Source organism: Taudactylus pleione, unplaced genomic scaffold (assembly GCF_031769625.1).
Source record: "Taudactylus pleione unplaced genomic scaffold, aTauple2 ptg000541l, whole genome shotgun sequence".
Taxonomy (NCBI): domain Eukaryota; kingdom Metazoa; phylum Chordata; class Amphibia; order Anura; family Myobatrachidae; genus Taudactylus; species Taudactylus pleione.
The window spans coordinates 2,021,231-2,039,931 of record NW_028284943.1 but is presented as its reverse complement, the minus strand read 5'-3'; the positions used below and the strand labels follow the sequence as shown (position 1 = coordinate 2,039,931).

Here is an 18,701-nt window from a genome sequence, read left to right as displayed (position 1 = left end):
AGCTAGTTTAATGTAGGCCAAAGTATTTATCGTCAGGACTTGGAAGGCTCACATAGGTTTTTCAGAATAAAGGTGCCTGGTTAACACTATGGTTTGATGTTAAAATTATGTAAAACTTAATGGAAACACTATGTTCAAATTTGACCGAATGTGCTCTAGATGGCTAGAATATTCGTATGATTTTAGTGTCTCTCTGCTGGTCCTCGCTAGCGCCAGGCTAATCCTATATATATCTGTCATAGCTATACTTCTATTCCTCACTTTACATTGCAGTATGTTATGTTATGTATTGATTTGTCAAGTGGTATGTAAAACCTGGATACATGAAGAGGTTACCATGTTACCGCACTCTCACACTTATTACTGTATTTTACTACCTGCTCTATTGTTACAAGAGATAACTCAACAACTTTGTCTACTGTAATATTGTTTTACTTTCTCTCTTTTATAATGTTGCTAACGTTTTTAAACAAAACTAAAAAACAAACAAAAAACAGGTTCTAGACCACATTTTGCCCTTTAGAATGCTAGCAGTAACATCAATCAATTTCAGAGTAGTTATCAGCCTCAAAAATGACAACCTTGCCAAATGTTGTACCCCCCGCTATTAGTGACTGGAGCAGTGTCTCATTGTCAGCATTGATCCTGAAAAGGACCCCACTGTTTGCTAACATGCATGCAAACAGTGGCATAACTACCGTGGGGGCAAAGGGCGAGGCTGCTATGGTGCCTGAGCTGCCTCTGTAACCTGCCGCTCCCCTTGCACCCAGTCTTGCACACAAGGTGTGCTGGTCCAGTCAGGGCCATCGAGGGGTGCCAGGGTGTCAGCGATGTTTATTTGGTACCGGCCCACCAGCTGATTACAGCTAGCGCACTGGCAGGCAGTCATGGAGATAAAGCGCCGCCAGTCGCGAGTTAATCAGAGCTCGCAGACCTGCAGCCAATCAGCAGTGACGGCTCCTGATTGGCTTACAACCGGTGCCAGCATAAAATTACATCAGCCCTGTCTGTCCATGTATGCCGTCTGTAATTAGCTGGCGGTCGGGCCCCGAATCCACACCTGCTGGCTGCTGATGGCACACAGGGGGAAGCAAGAGGCTGCTGGAGGGTCACGAGGAAGGGAGTTACTGGGGGCATAATGAGTAAGGTGCACTATTATTGTGTGGAATCATGTTTTATATAGGGCACTACTACTATGTGGCATAATCTGTAAAGGGCATTACTGTGTAAGGGGCATTACTGTTTGGCATAATGTATAAAGGGCCCTACTGCGTGGCATAATGTGTATACGGGGTACTACTGTATGGCATAACCAGAATGGGCTCTGTGTGGCATTACCTGAATGGGGGCAAATGTGTGTTTTTTTACCTCGGGGAAGTCCTTTTAAGATCTTGCTCTGTGGCCCACAAAGTTCTAGGTACTCCCTTGCATGCAAACACAGAGGCTCCGGATGAGTCATCAAGTTTGCTCAGACTGCGGTTAAAAGGATACTTTCTACTTCAGGGTCCACAGGGTTGACCTTGTGGTATAGCTGGATCTGGATCCACGGGCACCACGCAGTTAAAAGCTTTTGCTGCTCCTAGGATGCACTGGGTCCATCCTCTATACCCCGCCCCAGCCACCTCAGTTTTAGTTGGTGCCCGGCCGGAGTCGGGTCACCTTAGCGCAGGGGGGCTGCTAAGCTTATTTGTAGAGTTTTCAATCATAGCGGCAGCATCAGACTGTCCATTGGACGTCCAAGCTGCCGCTCCTACACCCCGCTGGCGTCGCAACGCCAGTACAGATCTGGGGATCGCGGCGGGACCCCAGAGTCTGTACTAGTACGGGCTCTGGGCTCTCCCACGACTGCTACTAGAGAGCCAGGGATAAAGTAAGACGCGGGTCACTGCAGTCGCATGCCTCCGGTCTCTGGGGACGGACAGGAGGCGGTAGCATTGGCGGCGGGCTTCCCCTCTCCGGAGGCATACCCCGTGGGACCACTAGGCCACCAGGGTATTATGCGACAGCGGGAGCCAGCATTCATGGGGTTAATTGCTAGCCAGGGGAGGCAGCCTTCCCTGTTTAGCGGCTCCTCCCCTCAAGCTCAGCGCGCATTTTTGCTTAGGTCTGGCGACGCTGAGCTGCTTCCTCCTGCGGCCACTCCTCCTCTGAGGTCTCCGGCGCCCAACTTCTATCCGGTGGCAGTGCAGATCTCGCAGGCAGTGTACCTCTCCCCTGCTAAAGGACAGCGTACACAGCACTATAGCCCTCCCAGACTCTGAATCTGGGCGGTTGATTGTAGTGACAAGGTGCAGTGAGTATTAACTTTGTATGTGACTTTTGCTAGTGCTGACTTTTGCTAGTGCTGATTGACTGTGCTTTATTTCTACTTACTGTCAGTCTATGACTATCCCTTTCCTTCTCCTACAGCCCTGACAGGTGTGTGTGGGAAGGGCTTTTCTTGGATCTCACATATAAATTAATGTATTTGTGAGGTCAGTCACATACTGTTGTGTGCTTTAGGGTACCATATTTGTGGGCTTGTGTGCTGCATGCTTGTGGGTGCGCCAAGAGTATATACTGAGCTTTCCTGTTGTGTTGCTATATATATATATATATATATATATATATATATATATATATATATATATATTTTATATCTCTCTGTATACATATTTTATCATGTCTGATGAGGAAGTTGAGCGTTCTACGGCTCCCACTCTGCTCTCCTGCAGACGCTGTGCTGCAGGGGCGAATATGGAGGATATATCACAGGATGGGCTGTGTGTGAGGCGCCGTCAGTTACCTGGTCCCTCTAACCTCCCAACTTCGGGACGGGATCCTCCTTGGGCGGCGTTTTCTCAGGTACTGGCTTCTATCGCGGACTGTCTGGCGGTCCCAACTGCTCTCCCCCATAGGGGGTTACCCCAAACAGCCATCCCCCCCTTCTCTGGGTATACCGCAATTATCCCCCTGGGCCTCAGACTGTTAATCCATATACGGGGTTCCCTATGTATATTCAGTCTCCTCCGGTGACGCAGCAGTCCATCATTCCCTTCCAGGGTCTTGCGCAGGCAGGTCAACCACCATGGGTGGATGTGTCTCCAGTTCAGTCCAGAGTTTGGCGGCCTCATCTTCAGCCTTTCAAACTATGTTGTGTAGTGACAAGCCTCAGGAGGTGTCAAAACGCACTTATGTCATCCCAGTCTGCGCAGCTATCAGACTCAGATGCACCCTCGGATGAGGGTGAATTGCCTGAGGACTCTGATTCGGATTCCCCTGCCCGGGAAGTGGAGAAGAAATCTTCCATTAATGTGCCGGCATTGGTGTGGGCGGTGCCGTCCATTCTTGATATAGAGGATGACGCCCCGGCCCCTAAGTCCAAGTATCCAAATTTTAAGCAGGCAAAAGTGACTTCGGCTGTTTTTTCCTCTCTCTGACCAGCTGACTGATCATATGTCAGAGGCCTGGCAGTCGCCTAGTAAGAGATTCCAGCCGCAAAAACTTTTAGCATCTAGTTATCCGTTTCCTGCAAATCATTGCAAAAAGTGGGAAACTCCGCCTGCAGTGGATTCTCATGTCACTCGCTTGATTAAGAGTGCTACCTTGCCTATGCCGTCCATTTCATCCCTAAAGGATCCCACGGACAGAAAAGTGGAGACTTGTTTAAATCCATTTATTCTCTCTGTGGGGCGATGGCCTGTCCATCCATGGCCATCTCTTGGGTGGCTAAAGCCATTGATAGCTGGGCCAATGTACTTTTCCTGAGGAAGCTCCGGAGGTTCAGGAGAGCTTTGGTTGGACATATGAGGGCTGCCGCTTCCTATATTGGAGAAGCGTCTTTGGATGCCAGTCTTCTGACTTCCAGAGTTTCGGCGGCAGCGGTCTCTGCTCACCGGTCTTTGTGGCTTCATTCTTGGAGAGCGGATGTGGATTCCAAGAAGGGCATGGAGGCCTTACCCTTTAATGGGTAGATTTTGTTCGGTCCTGACCTGGACAAGATTGTGGATACCTTGGCAAAGTCTAAGTTGGCGTTTCTGCCTTCAGCAGCTGCGCCTTCTAAGGCTAGGACCTCAGCCTTTCGGTAACTCAGGGTAAGTCCAAGGGTCAGTCCTTCCCGAGGCCCCTAAACCAAAGAAGCAGGCCTGGAGCACTAGACGCCCTGCTTCCAAGCCAGAGGAGAAGCCTTCAGCCTGATGGGACGGGGGGATCCCAGAGTCGGAGGCCGACTTCTTCAATTCGCCCAGTGCTGGTTCAATACCACCACGGATGCTTGGGTACGAGAAGTGGTCTCTCAGGGGTACGCCCTGTCCTTCCGTCACAGCCCCCCCCCCCCCCCCAACAGTTCTTCTGCACGAGTCTCTCAGCACAAGACCAAGGCCTTGCAGATTCAGGAAGCCATAGAGTCCTTGCTGAAAGCAGGGGTTGTTGTTCCCGTTCAGCTTTCTCAACGCGTGACGGGTTACTACTCTTCTCTATTTCTGGTTCCGAAAACCAATGGGTCTTATCGACCTAGCCTCAAAGTTCCTCAGAGTGACCACTTTCATGATGGAAACTTTGCGTTTCATCATTCTGGCTATGGAACTGGGGGATTATATGGTCTCCCTGGACATCCAGGACGCCTACCTCCATGTTCCTATAGCACCTTCACACCAGCGGTATCTGAGGTTTGCTATATGCCAGCTTCACTTCCAGTTTCAGGCTCTGCCCTTTGGCCTTTTCCACCAAAATTATGGCTGTCATGGCTGCCCATCTGTGCAGCCAGGGTATACGACCTCCTATTGCTGGCAGGTTCTCCAGAGGTACTTTTGCAACATCTGCACCAGACGCTCGCTTGTCTGCAAGCGCATGGGTGGCTGATAAACTGGAAGAAGTCCTCCCTCATTCCGTCACAGAGGATGGTTCATTTGGGAGCCCTTCTGGACTCTTGTCAGCAAAGGATCTTTCTGACTCCAGACAAGATTTTCTCCCTACAACTACAAGTGAGCAGTTGTCTGATGATTTCCCAGGTGTCGGTTCACTTGGCAATGAGAGTCCTGGGGTCCATGGTGTCGACATTCCACATGGTGGAGTATGCCCAGTTTCATTCCTGGCCCCTTCAGGGGCGGATTCTATCCAAATGGAACGGGTTACCACACCGGATCAGGACTCAGATGCTGGTGTTGTCGTCTCCGGAGGTGCGCCTGTCGCTTGCTTGGTGGCTTCAGACATCTCACCAAGGCTTGCCCCTTTTGGAACCAGGACTGGGTTCTGCTCACGACAGATGCCAGTCTCCGGGGTTGGGGGGCAGTGTCGGGTCCACTTTCACTTCAGGGCCGTTGGACGGCGGAAGAAGCAGTTCTTCCTATCAATATTCTGGAACTTCGGGCCGTGCACAGGGCCTTCCAGTTGTCCGTGTTCCCTCTTCAAGGAAGGGCAGTGCAAGTTCAGTCCGACAATGCCACCACGGTAGCGTACATCAACCGTCAAGGGGGGACTCGCAGTCGGGCAGCAATGTCAGAGGTGTCACGCATCCCGTCTTAGGCGGAGTGCCACCTTCCGGCCATCTCGGCAGTCTTCATTCCAGGAGTTCTCAATTGGGAAGCGGACGACGTGCATCCCAGGGAATGGTCCCTTCACCCAGAGGTGTTTCAACTACTCGTGGACAGGTGGGGACTGCCGAAGGTGTACCTCATGGCCTCCCGTCACAATCGGAAGCTGCCTGTGTACGGGTCCAGGACAAGAGACGCCGGCGCAAGCCTGGTGAACGCGCTGTCAGTGAAAATGGACATTTCAGCTGGCATATCTATTCCCTCCGATAGCCCTGCTGCCTCGGGTCCTTCGGAAATTCAAATAGGACGGAGGCACGCTTCTGCTGGTGACTCTGGCTTGGCCCAGACGTCCTTGGTACTCTTCGGGGCCTATCCATCGACGTTCCGTTTCTTCTGCCTCAACGTCGGGACCTGTTGTCTCAGGGGCCCTGCCTTTACCCGGATCTGGGTAGGCTGTCTTGACGGCGTGGCTCTTGAGACTTCCGTCTTAAGGTCCCGGGGTTTTTCCAGCTCAGTCATCAGCACAATGCTACAGGCGCACAAGCCTGCTTCCGCTAGGATTTATCACAGAGTGTGGCATACCTATTTTCAATGGTGTGAGTCCAGAAACTACGATCCTCAAGCGTTCCGTGTTTCTAGGATTTTGGCATTCCTGCAGTCTGGGTTGGACCTTGGCTTATGCCTAGCTTCTTTGAAAGTTCATGTGTCTGCACTTTGTGTGGTTGCATTGTAGGATCGCTTTGGCAGTGGTGCTTCAGGCCCTACAGGGTCCTCCATTTGAACCTCTTGAGTCGGTGGAACTCAAGTGGATGACACTTAAGACTGTTTTTCTCCTGGCAATTGCTTCGGCCAGAAGAGTGTCAGAATTAGGCGCCCTTTCTTGCTGTTCTCCTTTTCTGATTTTTCACCAGGAAAGTGCTTCGCACCCGTCCGGGTTTTCTTCCTAAGGTGGTCTCTAAGTTCCACATTAATCAGGAAATAGTTGTGCCGGCAATTCAGTCACCTGATCTCTCGGCTGGTGAGGCTTCCTTAGATGTTGTCCGTGCTCTCAAAGTTTATGTAGACCGGACTAGTTCTATTCGGAAGTCTGATTCTTTGTTTGTCCTCTTTGGTTTTCACAAGAGGGGTTGGCCTGCCAACAAACAAACTTTGGCCCGTTGGCTTCGTTTGGTTATTTGTGAGGCTTATTCAGAGGAAGGTTTACCTGTTCCGGCCTCTGTTAAGGTTCATTCCACTCGGTCTGTGGGTCCCTCGTGGGCTGCTGGCCGTGGCGCCTCAGCTGTACAGCTGTGTAAGATGGCCACCTGGTCTTCCATACAGACTTTACTAAGGTTCTATGCATTTGACACATTCGCCTCTCAAGATGCATCCTTCGGGCGCCGGATTCTCCTTTCAGCGCAGGAGCGTCCCCGCCTTTAGTTGTACTGCTTTGGGACATCCTCAAGGTCAACCCTGTGGAACCCCTATGGACCCTGAAGTCCACAGGATGCCCGGCCTTACGCACCTGGCTTCATATGGGCTATGTGGCTGGTCACCGGTTTTCCGTCTCCCTTTCTGTGAGTATGGTTCTTGTGTGTTCCAGTCTTCCTTATCTGTTTTTTCCTCCCCCGGCCTTGGCTACTTACCAACTGAGGTGCCTGTGGCTGGGTATAGAGGAGGATGGACCCAGTGCATCCTGGGAGTAGCAAAAGCTTTAACTGCGTGGTGCCCGTGGATCCAGATCCAGCTTTAGCCTAAGGCCAACCCAGTGGACCCTATAGACTTCGTAGAAATAGAGATAACAAAGGTAAGTTCTTACCATATCTCTTGTTTTTGTAGCTATCTCACAGGTTTTTGGAAGACTGCCAATTTCCACTAGAGCCAGCCCCAGAACCTGTGTAATTTAAGTGTGTCCCCATTTTCGGGGATTGTGTGACAGTGTGTGGCCCTGACGAAGGTCAAAGCTAGGCAAAAACCTAATCCTGGTCAAACTACACCACCATGCCAAATTTGGTGGAGCTAGGTCCAAAACTCTGGCCGTGCATAAAGAACAGACAGGCAGACAGACACACAGGCTGGCTTTCTCGATTTTTATATAGATACTGCTTACCTGGGGGTGTTTGTGTAAATTGAATTCTTCTCCCCATCTAAAAAGTAAACATTTTTTACTAGCTTCTCAATATCTTATAGCGATTCCATGAAGTTCACAAAAAATGTAAGCTAAGATGGCCGCTCTTACCCAATAGAACGGATGTTGAACCTCATTCGATCTATTTGCAGCACTTTCACCTCCTGCATAAAAGCAAAAGCGATTACTCTCCAGGATGTTCCACAGCAAATCAAGTACAGTATTCGTAAACACTTACCCGGGGTACAAAGTACTGGTCAGCACTGAACTTATACAGCCATTCATCCAGGAAATTATAGAGCAGGGAAAGCATATCATGCCCTTAGGGGAAAAAAAAACAAAAAACAGTTAGACACTGAAAATCAGGCAAACAGTTTAACACTTCAGCCAAGTATATAGAAGGTTTAAAACAAAAGGTAGAAAACAATTATAAAGAATTCTAAAACCTATCAGCCAACTTAAGTTGCCAAATGGATCTACTATCCCTTTAGGTATCTCCAGAGGTGGCATTATAACACAACGGGATAGCGATGTCTGAGACTGCTTTCTCCATGTGTTGAAATAGCACTCCTTCAGTCTCACAGAGGTTCTAAGCTGCGACCAACGGTATACAGTCAGGAAGCCGACGATCAAAATGCCGTCCGCCGCCTTCCCAACTGTCATTTACAGGCAAGGTACTAATGATAGATGTTGAAATCCCAACGCCTATTAGCCCTACGCTGCAAAACAGACTCCTGGCATACCGAACAAAGGTAAGCCGGGCAGCGGACAGCCGTGAGGGCTGGGGGGTTTGGAGGGTTAGGGGCTCCTGGGGGGAAACTTAGGGTTAGGCTAGGGGAAGGAGGGGTTAGGCATCCCTGGGGGAGGTTAGGTCTAGACACCCCCCCCCCCGGGAGGGTTAGGTTTAGGCACCCCTAAGGGAGGGTTAGGGGGGAAAGGTTAGGGATAGATAAGATACTTAATACACTGTTGACAGAATGTTTTACAAACCAACAGCTTTATTCTTTCTTGATAATATAGTGTATGATTTACAAAACACTCACCTTCAGATGTCACCTCCACTGTATCGATAGGTTCAACTGTCTCAATATCAGTCATGTAACCGAACATTGCCATGACACATTGCTCAAAAGCTTCTTCCAAAGTGTCACCCCAAGCATGTAGCCTGCGTAAGCAATACACAAGAAGCCATCTATTAGTCCAGTGGTTCCCAAACTGTGCGCCGTGGCACCCTGGGGTGCCTTGGGACACCTTGTAGGGGTGCCTCAGGTGGGTGGTCCAGCACCAAATCAAATTATTTATGGTAATTGTAATGTAAATATGTGGACAAACAGAAGCGCAAACCTTTCCACCACCACATAACTGAACCTAAGAAATACAGGTAAGCACAATATACTTCACAATTTTTTTTTCTGAATCTCTCAGTGACAAAATAAACATAGGGGTGATGTGAAAACAATACTGTTACTCTAGGGCGCCATGATTCAAAAAAGTTTGGGAACCACTGTTTTAGTCTATGAAAGTTCCCCAAAGTCATAATATTCTGTCATAAATCATTAAAGGACACGTGCTTTCAACAAACTAGAGAGAGATAGAGATAGAGATATATATATATATATATATATATATATATATATATATATATATATATATATATATATATATATACTCCTACACAATCTCCAGTCACCTGGATAGAAGCACTCTCCAATACATCAAAAAAGTCTTTGTTCAATTCAGGGATAATATCGTTTAATCAAATAAATTGAGTTGCCACATAAATGATTGTCGACGTTTCGATTCCAATGGGAACCTTTTCAAGACCGGCAAACAATGCAAAAATGCACCATGTGTATAAAATTCAAATTACATCTAAAGATAAAAATACAAAAAGAACAAACAAGCATAATCAGTATACATACTAGACAATATCACAAATACCAATAGAGCAGAAAATATAATGCAAAGTGACAGTCTCTCAGGCTCCATGTCCAATCCTTAAAATTCCAAATATATACTAGAGATACAGAGTCATTTAATGTATATATACATCCATACATACCCAGTAATTTGTCAATGAAGGAGGCTATAAGTAATCTTAGAACTTCAAAAGTTTCAACCACCTGTACACTGGGCTTATACTGCATAATGGTCTCAATGTGAATGCACCACAGATACCTATGTAATGACATATCAGTAAAATAAGCACCTTCTAGTGTCAGAAGTTGTGCTATAAAAAAATATATATCCAGCTGTAATAACCTACAACAGGTTCATAATCAGCCTCACATAATATCCTACTAAAAATACAGGCACATAAAATAGACAGGCAGCGCTTACCAGATTAGTGTGGCAGACAACTTCATATATCAAAGCCTCACATCGAAGCAGAGCTACACCCCACATGTGTCCCAATAGGCATACATCACAGATACCTGTGCAAAAATATCAGTGGTATGAGCACACTATACAGAGGACCTGCGTTGCAGCCATGCTTATTCATATATAATAATAAAGGCAATCAGCGGTCACAGTTAACTACAAAATGGCTGCAGGACGATCTAAAATAGCCATATAGGACTGACCATAAATATGCTACATATGCGCTTACCAGGTCCGTGAGTACACCACACTGACAAATACTCTGGAAGACGGCTGAGCTCCGGGACAGCGGGCTGCTCAAATACCCGTCCTAACGGAAGTGGTCACAGAGCAACAATGGGTCACATGATCTTAGCCGGGCTGGAGCATAAACAACCCCGTCAGACTCACCGCGTTCAGCAGGTTACCATGGAAACATGGTACACAATTAACGCAGTCCATGCAATATTGTTAACCCGTTCAAAGACATGGTTATCCAAATAGTGGGACACCTTAGGAGTGTAGCTCTGTATGAATTCTAGATATATATAACTGGATCAAATGAAATAATGTAAAAATGGATTGCTAGAGCCTGTATAGATGCAGTAATAAGTACAAACCAATATTGCAAATAAACAACCATATAAAGAAACACAATGTAAACAAACTGGACAATAATAGAAAACAATTGTAATAAGCTCAAATCAAATAGAGGAAGTATTCGATAATAGATGAATATCAAAGATTGCATGCACAGATAGATAAGATGTTGGAGTTCTATCCAAACGATAGTGTGCATACCCATATGTGCGCCTCTGCGTATTCCCACAAGTATAGGTCCAAAACTCCTATGCTGGACAAAACCTACCAGTGAGATGTTATTATAAAAATAGATCGTGGGGATCCCATATGTGCAGTGCTGGTATAAGTGCCATATCCCAATATGGAAAAAGCATTCCGACAGTACCATACATGAAAGTGGGCACAAACAGGAGATATGAAACCCAATGTTCATCCACAAGCCACCCGGATACAAGTGATGATAGTATATTACATATATCACCATAAAATTCAAGCCATGTGATCAAAGCCATAACCACCAAATGTAAATTAACCCACATCAGCACTAAAATTTACAGAAACACATTAAGAGGATTATTCTCATTGAGTCCACGTGGAGCTACCGTATCCAATGTACGGATCCAAAAGCTTTCTCGCTTCTTGAGAGCTGCGATCCCATCACCCCCAAGGGTGGATGGTGGTATCCAGTCAATTAGCCGACACTTGAGACTCGCCACTTGGTGGCCTCGTGACAAAAAATGTCTGGCAACCGGTTTATCTGTGTGTCCAGTCGACAGGGCCGAGCGAATAGATGCCCTGTGATTGGCCATTCTATCTCTGAATTTTCTAGACGTAAGGCCCACATAATATAATCCACAAGGACATGTAAGATAGTAGATTATAAAATCCATCATACAATGTAATTTATATCTAATGTGGATCTTTTTACCAGTGTGGGGATGGGGGAACATCGGTCCAGTTAACATAGACGCACATGCAATGCAGCTCCCACAAGAATAACAGCCAGGTTTCTGTTTCATGAGTTCAGGTAAAGTTTTACCTTCTCTAGGATACACAGTAGGTCTCATTCATAGTTGTTTGAGGTTTGGTCCACGTTTATAAGCCATCATTGGTGGATCATAGTTCTTAAATGGAAGCATGTTGTCAGAGGCACCCTTATCAAATTTCGTTGTAAAAATGAGGCGTTGTTTATTTTTACGTTGCAGTATATCTTTATCCATTTGCTTTTGGTAGATACACCGTGCTTTAGCTAGGCATCTGTTCAATTTCATCCGACTATATCCCCTTTCAAGGAATCTAACAGACATTTTATCTAGTTGTTCTTCCCTAGTGTTTAAGTTGGAGTTTATCCGCATAACACGTAGAAATTATGAAATTGGTAAGTTGTCCTTAAGTGCTGGTGGATGGTGACTAGTCGTCAATAAAGCCATATTCCGGTCAGTATCTTTTCGATACAACGATGTATTGATGGTCCCCTCAGTGTTCTTATTGTCACATCAAGAAAATTTATAACTCTATCGTTAACCTGATGAGTAAATTTAATTGGACTCTGTAGTGCATTGAGCTGGATCACCATATCCTCAAACATCTCTGGGGTCCCTTTCCACATTAGAAAGATGTCATCTATAAAAACGCAGATAGAAAACTATCCATTGACCGTAATTCGGAAAAATATGCGTTTCTTCATATCTGGCCATATATAGATTGGCGTAAGATGGTGCCAGATTCAAACCCATTGCGGTTCCTGTTAATCGGATGTAAAACGCATCTTTATAATGGAAGTGATTGTTATAAAGGACCAAAGCAGCCAGTTCTAACACAAATTCTGAAGGGGTATCACCACTTGGACCATGCTCAATAAGTATCTTTCTTAACGTGTCCAGACATTCGCCATGTGGAATCACCGTGCATAATGAGCTAACGTCCATTGTTGCCATGACAACATCAATTGGACCTAGGTCATTCAATTGTTGTAAAAAGTCTCCAGTGTCACGAATATAACTTCTTCCTTCCAGCACGCTTGGTTGTAAGATGCTATCGATATAAATCGCAAGGGGTTGTAGAAGGGAACCTTGGGCCGAGATTATTGGTCTCCCAGGGGGTCTTATTAAGGTTTTATGGAACTTCGGGAGAGTGTACAGGATAGGACATCGTGGTTTATCAACCGACAGATAATTGTATAGATCTTCATCAATCCACCTATGCATCAAGGCCGTGTTCAACACAATCAATCTTGGTCTTAATCTCAGGGATAGGATTACTATCAGACCTTTTGTATAATTTGTGTCTGAGAGTTGTTTCATTATTTCATAATCGTAATCAGTCCAATTCTGGACAACAATGGCCCCACCCTTATCGGCGGGCCTGAGTACAATATGCGGGTTGTCCCTTAGCTTTTGTAATGCCTTCTTCTCGTCCGGTGGTAGATTATCATAGACCTTAACATTATCACAAACATTGATGTCAGTATTAATTAACCTTAAGTATGTTTTTATGCTGGCATTTGAGGATGGTGGATCGAATGAAGGTTTCTTGAAGGACTTATGCCCAGATGTAGTCGAAGCACTCTTAAAAAATTCTTTAAGCCTCATAGACCTGCCAAAACGATATATATCAATCGATTTCTCAAACTTACTATTCCTACACGTCGGTACAAATGTCAAACCTTTTGACAAAAGATTTAAGTCCGATTGGTCAAGATGAGTATCAGAAAGGTTAAACACAGAGTTTAAACTCGTCTCCTTCGGCCGCGTTTTCGAGTGTCTCCCCCTTCGATCCCCAACCTCTTGGTGAGTAGAGTCCTGGTCTATACCTTGATCTAAAAAATCTTTACTAATTTGGGTACCTTCAATAGCCTCTGTTTCTGATGTGGATATAGAAGAGCCTGACTCCATAGGGAATACCGGTGCACGTCTACGTTGAAACCTGCCAGTGTGGGAGGTTGTTCTACCAGGCATATTATTACCTGTTGATAGTCAGCTGTGACAGTCACCAATGTTTTTCTCTTAAAGGAAGTTAGATCTCTCTTATATGTTTCTACTTGACTTTGTAGACAATCAAGCCAGTTGGTGCTTTAATCTTCCCTAATGGTTGGTAAACTAGGTACTTATTGAGCATGGTCCAAGTGGTGATACCCCTTCAGAATTTGTGTTAGAACTGGCTGCTTTGGTCCTTTATAACAATCACTTCCATTATAAAGATGCGTTTTACATCCAATTAACAGGAACCGCAATGGGTTTGAATCTGGCACCATCTTACGCCAATCTATATATGGCCAGATATGAAGAAACGCATATTTTTCCGAATTATGGTCAATGGATAGTTTTCTATCGGCGTTTTATAGATTATAGATGACATCTTTCTAATGTGGAAAGGGACCCCAGAGATGTTTGAGGATATGGTGATCCAGCTCAATGCACTACAGAGTCCAATTAAATTTACTCATCAGGTTAACGATAGAGTTATGCATTTTCTTGATGTGACAATAAAGAACACTGAGGGGACCATCAATACATCGTTGTATCGAAAAGATACTGACCGGAATATGGCTTTATTGACGACTAGTCACCATCCACCAGCACTTAAGGACAACTTACCAATTTCACAATTTCTACGTGTTATGCGGATAAACTCCAACTTAAACACTAGGGAAGAACAACTAGATAAAATGTCTGTTAGATTCCTTGAAAGGGGATATAGTCGGATGAAATTGAACAGATGCCTAGCTAAAGCACGGTGTATCTACCAAAAGCAAATGGATAAAGATATACTGCAGCGTAAAAATAAACAACGTCTCATTTTTACAACGAAATTTGATAAGGGTGCCTATAAAACATCAAAAGCTTTAAAAGACCATTGGCACATCGTAGCCTCTGACAACATGCTTCCATTTAAGAACTATGATCCACCAATGATGGCTTATAAACTTGGACCAAACCTCAAACAACTATTAATGAGACCTACTGTGTATCCTAGAGAAGGTAAAACTTTACCTGAACTCATGAAACAGAAACCTGGCTGTTATTCTTGTGGGAGCTGCATTGCATGTGCGTCTATGTTAACTGGACCGATGTTCCCCCATCCCCACACTGGTAAAAAGATCCACATTAGATATAAATTACATTGTATAATGGATTTTATAATCTACTATCTTACATGTCCTTGTGGATTATATTATGTGGGCCTTACGTCTAGAAAATTCAGAAATAGAATGGCCAATCACAGGGCATCTATTCGCTCGGCCCTGTCGACTGGACACACAGATAAACCGGTTGCCAGACATTTTTTGTCACGAGGCCACCAAGTGGCGAGTCTCAAGTGTCGGCTAATTGACTGGATACCACCATCCACCCTTGGGGGTGATGGGATCGCAGCTCTCAAGAAGCGAGAAAGCTTTTGGATCCGTACGTTGGATACGGTAGCTCCACGTGGACTCAATGAGAATAATCATCTTAATGTGTTTCTGTAAATTTTAGTGCTGATGTGGGTTAATTCACATTTGGTGGTTGGTGGTTATGGCTTTTGATCACACGGCTTGAATTTTATGGTGATATATGTAATATATCATCACTTGTATCCGGGTGGCTTGTGGATAAACATTGGGTTTCATATCTCCTGTTTGTGCCCACTTTCATGTATGGTACTGTCGGAATGCTTTTTCCATATTGGGATATGGCACTTATACCAGCACTGCACATATGGTATCCCCACGATCTATTTTTATAATAACATCTCACTGGTAGGTTTTGTCCAGCATAGGAGTTTTGGACCTATACTTGTGGGAATACGCTGAGGCTCACATATGGGTATGCACACTATAGTTTGGATAGAACTCCAACATCTTATCTATCTGTGCATGCAATCTTTGATATTCATCTATTATCGAATACTTCCTCTATTTGATTTGAGCTTATTACAATTGTTTTCTATTATTGTCCAGTTTGTTTACATTGTGTTTCTTTATATGGTTGTTTATTTGCAATATTGGTTTGTACTTATTACTGCGTCTATACAGGCTCTAGCAATCCATTTTTACATTATTTCATTTGATCCAGTTATATATATCTAGAATTCATACAGAGCTACACTCCCAAGGTGTCCCACTATTTGGATAACCATGTCTTTGAACGGGTTAACAATATTGCATGGACTGCGTTAATTGTGTACCATGTTTCCATGGTAACCTGCTGAACGCGGTGAGTCTGACGGGGTTGTTTATACTCCTGCCCGGCTAAGATCATGTGACCCATTGTTGCTCTGTGACCACTTCCGTTAGGACGGGTATTTGAGCAGCCCGCTGTCCCGGAGCTCAGCCGTCTTCCAGAGTATTTGTCAGTGTGGTGTACTCATGGACCTGGTAAGCGCATATGTAGCATATTTATGGTCAGTCCTATATGGCTATTTTAGATCGTCCTGCAGCCATTTTGTAGTTAACTGTGACCGCTGATTGCCTTTATTATTATATATGAATAAGTATGGCTGCAACGCTGGTCCTCTGTACAGTGTGCTCATACCACTGATATTTTTGCACAGGTATCTGTGATGTATGCCTATTAGGACACATGTGGGGTGTAGCTCTGCTTCGATGTGAGGCTTTGATATATGAAGTTGTCTGCCACACTAATCTGGTAAGCGCTGCCTGTCTATTTTATGTGCCTGTATTTTTAGTAGGATATTATGTGAGGCTGATTATGAACCTGTTGTAGGTTATTACAGCTGGGTATATATATTTTTTTATAGCACAACTTCTGACACTAGAAGGTGCTTATTTTACTGATATGTCATTACATAGGTATCTGTGGTGCATTCACATTGAGACCATTATGCAGTATAACCCCAGTGTACAGGTGGTTGAAACTTGTGAAGTTCTAAGATTACTTATAGCCTCCTTCGTTGACAAATTACTGGGTATGTATGGATGTATATATACATTAAATGACTCTGTATCTCTAGTATATATTTGGATTTTTAAGGATTGGACATGGAGCCTGAGAGACTGTCACTTTGCATTATATTTTCTGCTCGATTGGTATTTGTGATATTGTGTAGTATGTATACTGATTATGCTTGTTTGTTCTTTTTGTATTTTTATCTTTAGATGTAATTTGAATTTTATACACATGGTGAATTTTTGCATTGTTTGCCGGTCTTGAAAAAGGTTCCCACTGGAATCGACGTTCCTCCAAGTACATAAGAACCAAATCGGCAGGCGGCACTCAGAGACTTCCATAAACAAATAAATCTGCTACTTGTTTATGGAAGTCTCTGAGTGCCGCCTGCTGATTTGGTATATATATATCTGCGATACAGAAACATGGCTCCGGTGTCTCAGATCCCGCAGTCATTCTCTGGGACCATAGACTCACTCAGAACTGCAATCATTTAAGTGTGCCCCATAAAAAATACATAGTCTATTTTCGATGCCTCTGAGCAACTAGTCTTGGATACACATTATTCATTCATGTCAGGTGTACTTCTACGGGCTTTTACAAAAATATCTGCATTACGTTAACTTCTGGATTGTTATTTATCAACCATTTTGCTCCAGGACAGCAGCTCCGATCGGAGGCCATCCCGATGAAGTTAACAGTGAAGCGATAGCTATGAAAACACTGCACATGCATGGTCATAAAGTCTGCATGCGCACAGCTACTTTTTGAAAATATTTGCATCAGTGTATGGAGAATTGCTATAGAGGGATTGTAAGATCCTGCATTAATGCCTGCATAGGGGCAAAAAGGCTGACGCCATCTTCTGGTGACCTTAGCCTATGGCACCAAGCCATGGTTGATAAATAGAGCCGTACTGCAGTCCCCATTATGAATAATGTAGAAATCTGCCCAGTTCAGAGGCGTATCTACTCATTGGCCAGGATATCACTCGCCAGGGGTGCCGTCTGGCGGTGCCACCAGTGGCCAAGGGGTAGAATCAGGCCGGGACTACCAGGACTGCAGTCCCGGGTACACCCCTGGCTCATACCCGGACTAGATGTCCAGGGCCAGATAGCCGCTGGCGCTTGCCGGCAGCTGCCTGGCATGTACAATTAATAAAGTTTTTTGGTTTTTTTACACAAGCGCACAAGACATCACACGCGCTCCGCATTGCTTCACTGGAGTCAGCCACTGACTGAAGGAGATCTATACACAACCCAGAAGATATGCATGTTTAGTATGTGTGTGGGCTGTGGGGACTGTACACGAGTGGCTAGGGGCTGGAGAGACAGATGGAGTTGCTGGCGGATAAAACATGGGGGCTGGCTGGGGAGACATTATAGGTACTTATTTATTTTATAGTGCAATTATTCAGAAATTATGGGTTACACCCCTGGCCCAGTTAGTTGGCCTAAGACAGGAGATCTCTCTAATATTTGTATTAACCATGTTCTTGTACTCAGGGGCGTAGAGAGCGCCGCCGGGCCCTGGTAAAGAGGATGCATGGTCTAATCATGGGAGGCAACGCCACACCCCCTTGAACAAAAAAAAAAAAAAAAACACACTTGTGGCACCATATAAAGGCTAATACTAACAGTATTTCTCACGCCAGACACTTGCTACATAGCCGTGATATCTAGATCAAGTGTAAATGGCATATATTGCATGATTTTTAGACATAGTAGGTTTCATAAATAGTGTAGCTTGCAACGAATGGGAATACATTGCAATGCATCACTCTCAACTAAATACAGATATTTTTAGTGTTTAGTTCCCATGTAACAGAGAGATGAAACAACAACTTTACACCCGCAGACATAGCAAATACTGAGAAGTACATACTGGACATCCGCAGTGTGATCCAGATCTGAAAGACAAAACGTAGCATTACCATAGGATGCTCACTCCCGGCTCCCCACACACACGCTGCTGCCCACTACCGTACTACGTGTCTCTACACAACAACCCTAGGAACGCGCTGCTAGGTTACCAAGTCCCAGAGCCCACATACACAGCCCCGGTAACAGGTACGTACACTCATGTTTTTTAATTACAGCAGGGTACTTCGCTTTCACGGCGGCCTGCTCATCCGTGACGGTGTAATAGCGCTCATCCATTGCTTTGAAACGACTGGCCTGTCAATGGCGTCTTCCGGGTTACCACTCTCATTTCCTGTCATGTGACCGGATGTCCAGATGCCGATCTCTCCCT

The 18,701-nt window shown here is 45.0% G+C and overlaps 1 protein-coding gene across 2 annotated transcripts in view; it reads right to left on the bottom strand.

Moving 5' to 3' along the window:
* Window positions 1–18,701, bottom strand: part of TSLIG1 (tRNA splicing ligase complex subunit 1) — a 24,599-nt gene extending 5,898 nt beyond the window's left edge. The window contains exons 1-6 of one of the 2 annotated variants that reach the window (XM_088451216.1): window positions 18,526–18,701; window positions 18,333–18,357; window positions 8,661–8,782; window positions 7,856–7,938; window positions 7,729–7,781; window positions 7,600–7,636 (exon numbers count right to left, since the gene is read on the bottom strand). In XM_088451216.1, the coding sequence (XP_088307342.1) occupies window positions 7,600–7,636; window positions 7,729–7,781; window positions 7,856–7,938; window positions 8,661–8,782; window positions 18,333–18,357; window positions 18,526–18,607 (402 nt within the window). In that variant the 5' untranslated portion in view covers window positions 18,608–18,701. The remainder of the gene's footprint in view (window positions 1–7,599; window positions 7,637–7,728; window positions 7,782–7,855; window positions 7,939–8,660; window positions 8,783–18,332; window positions 18,358–18,525) is intronic. The other variant, XM_088451217.1, reaches the window with a different exon arrangement.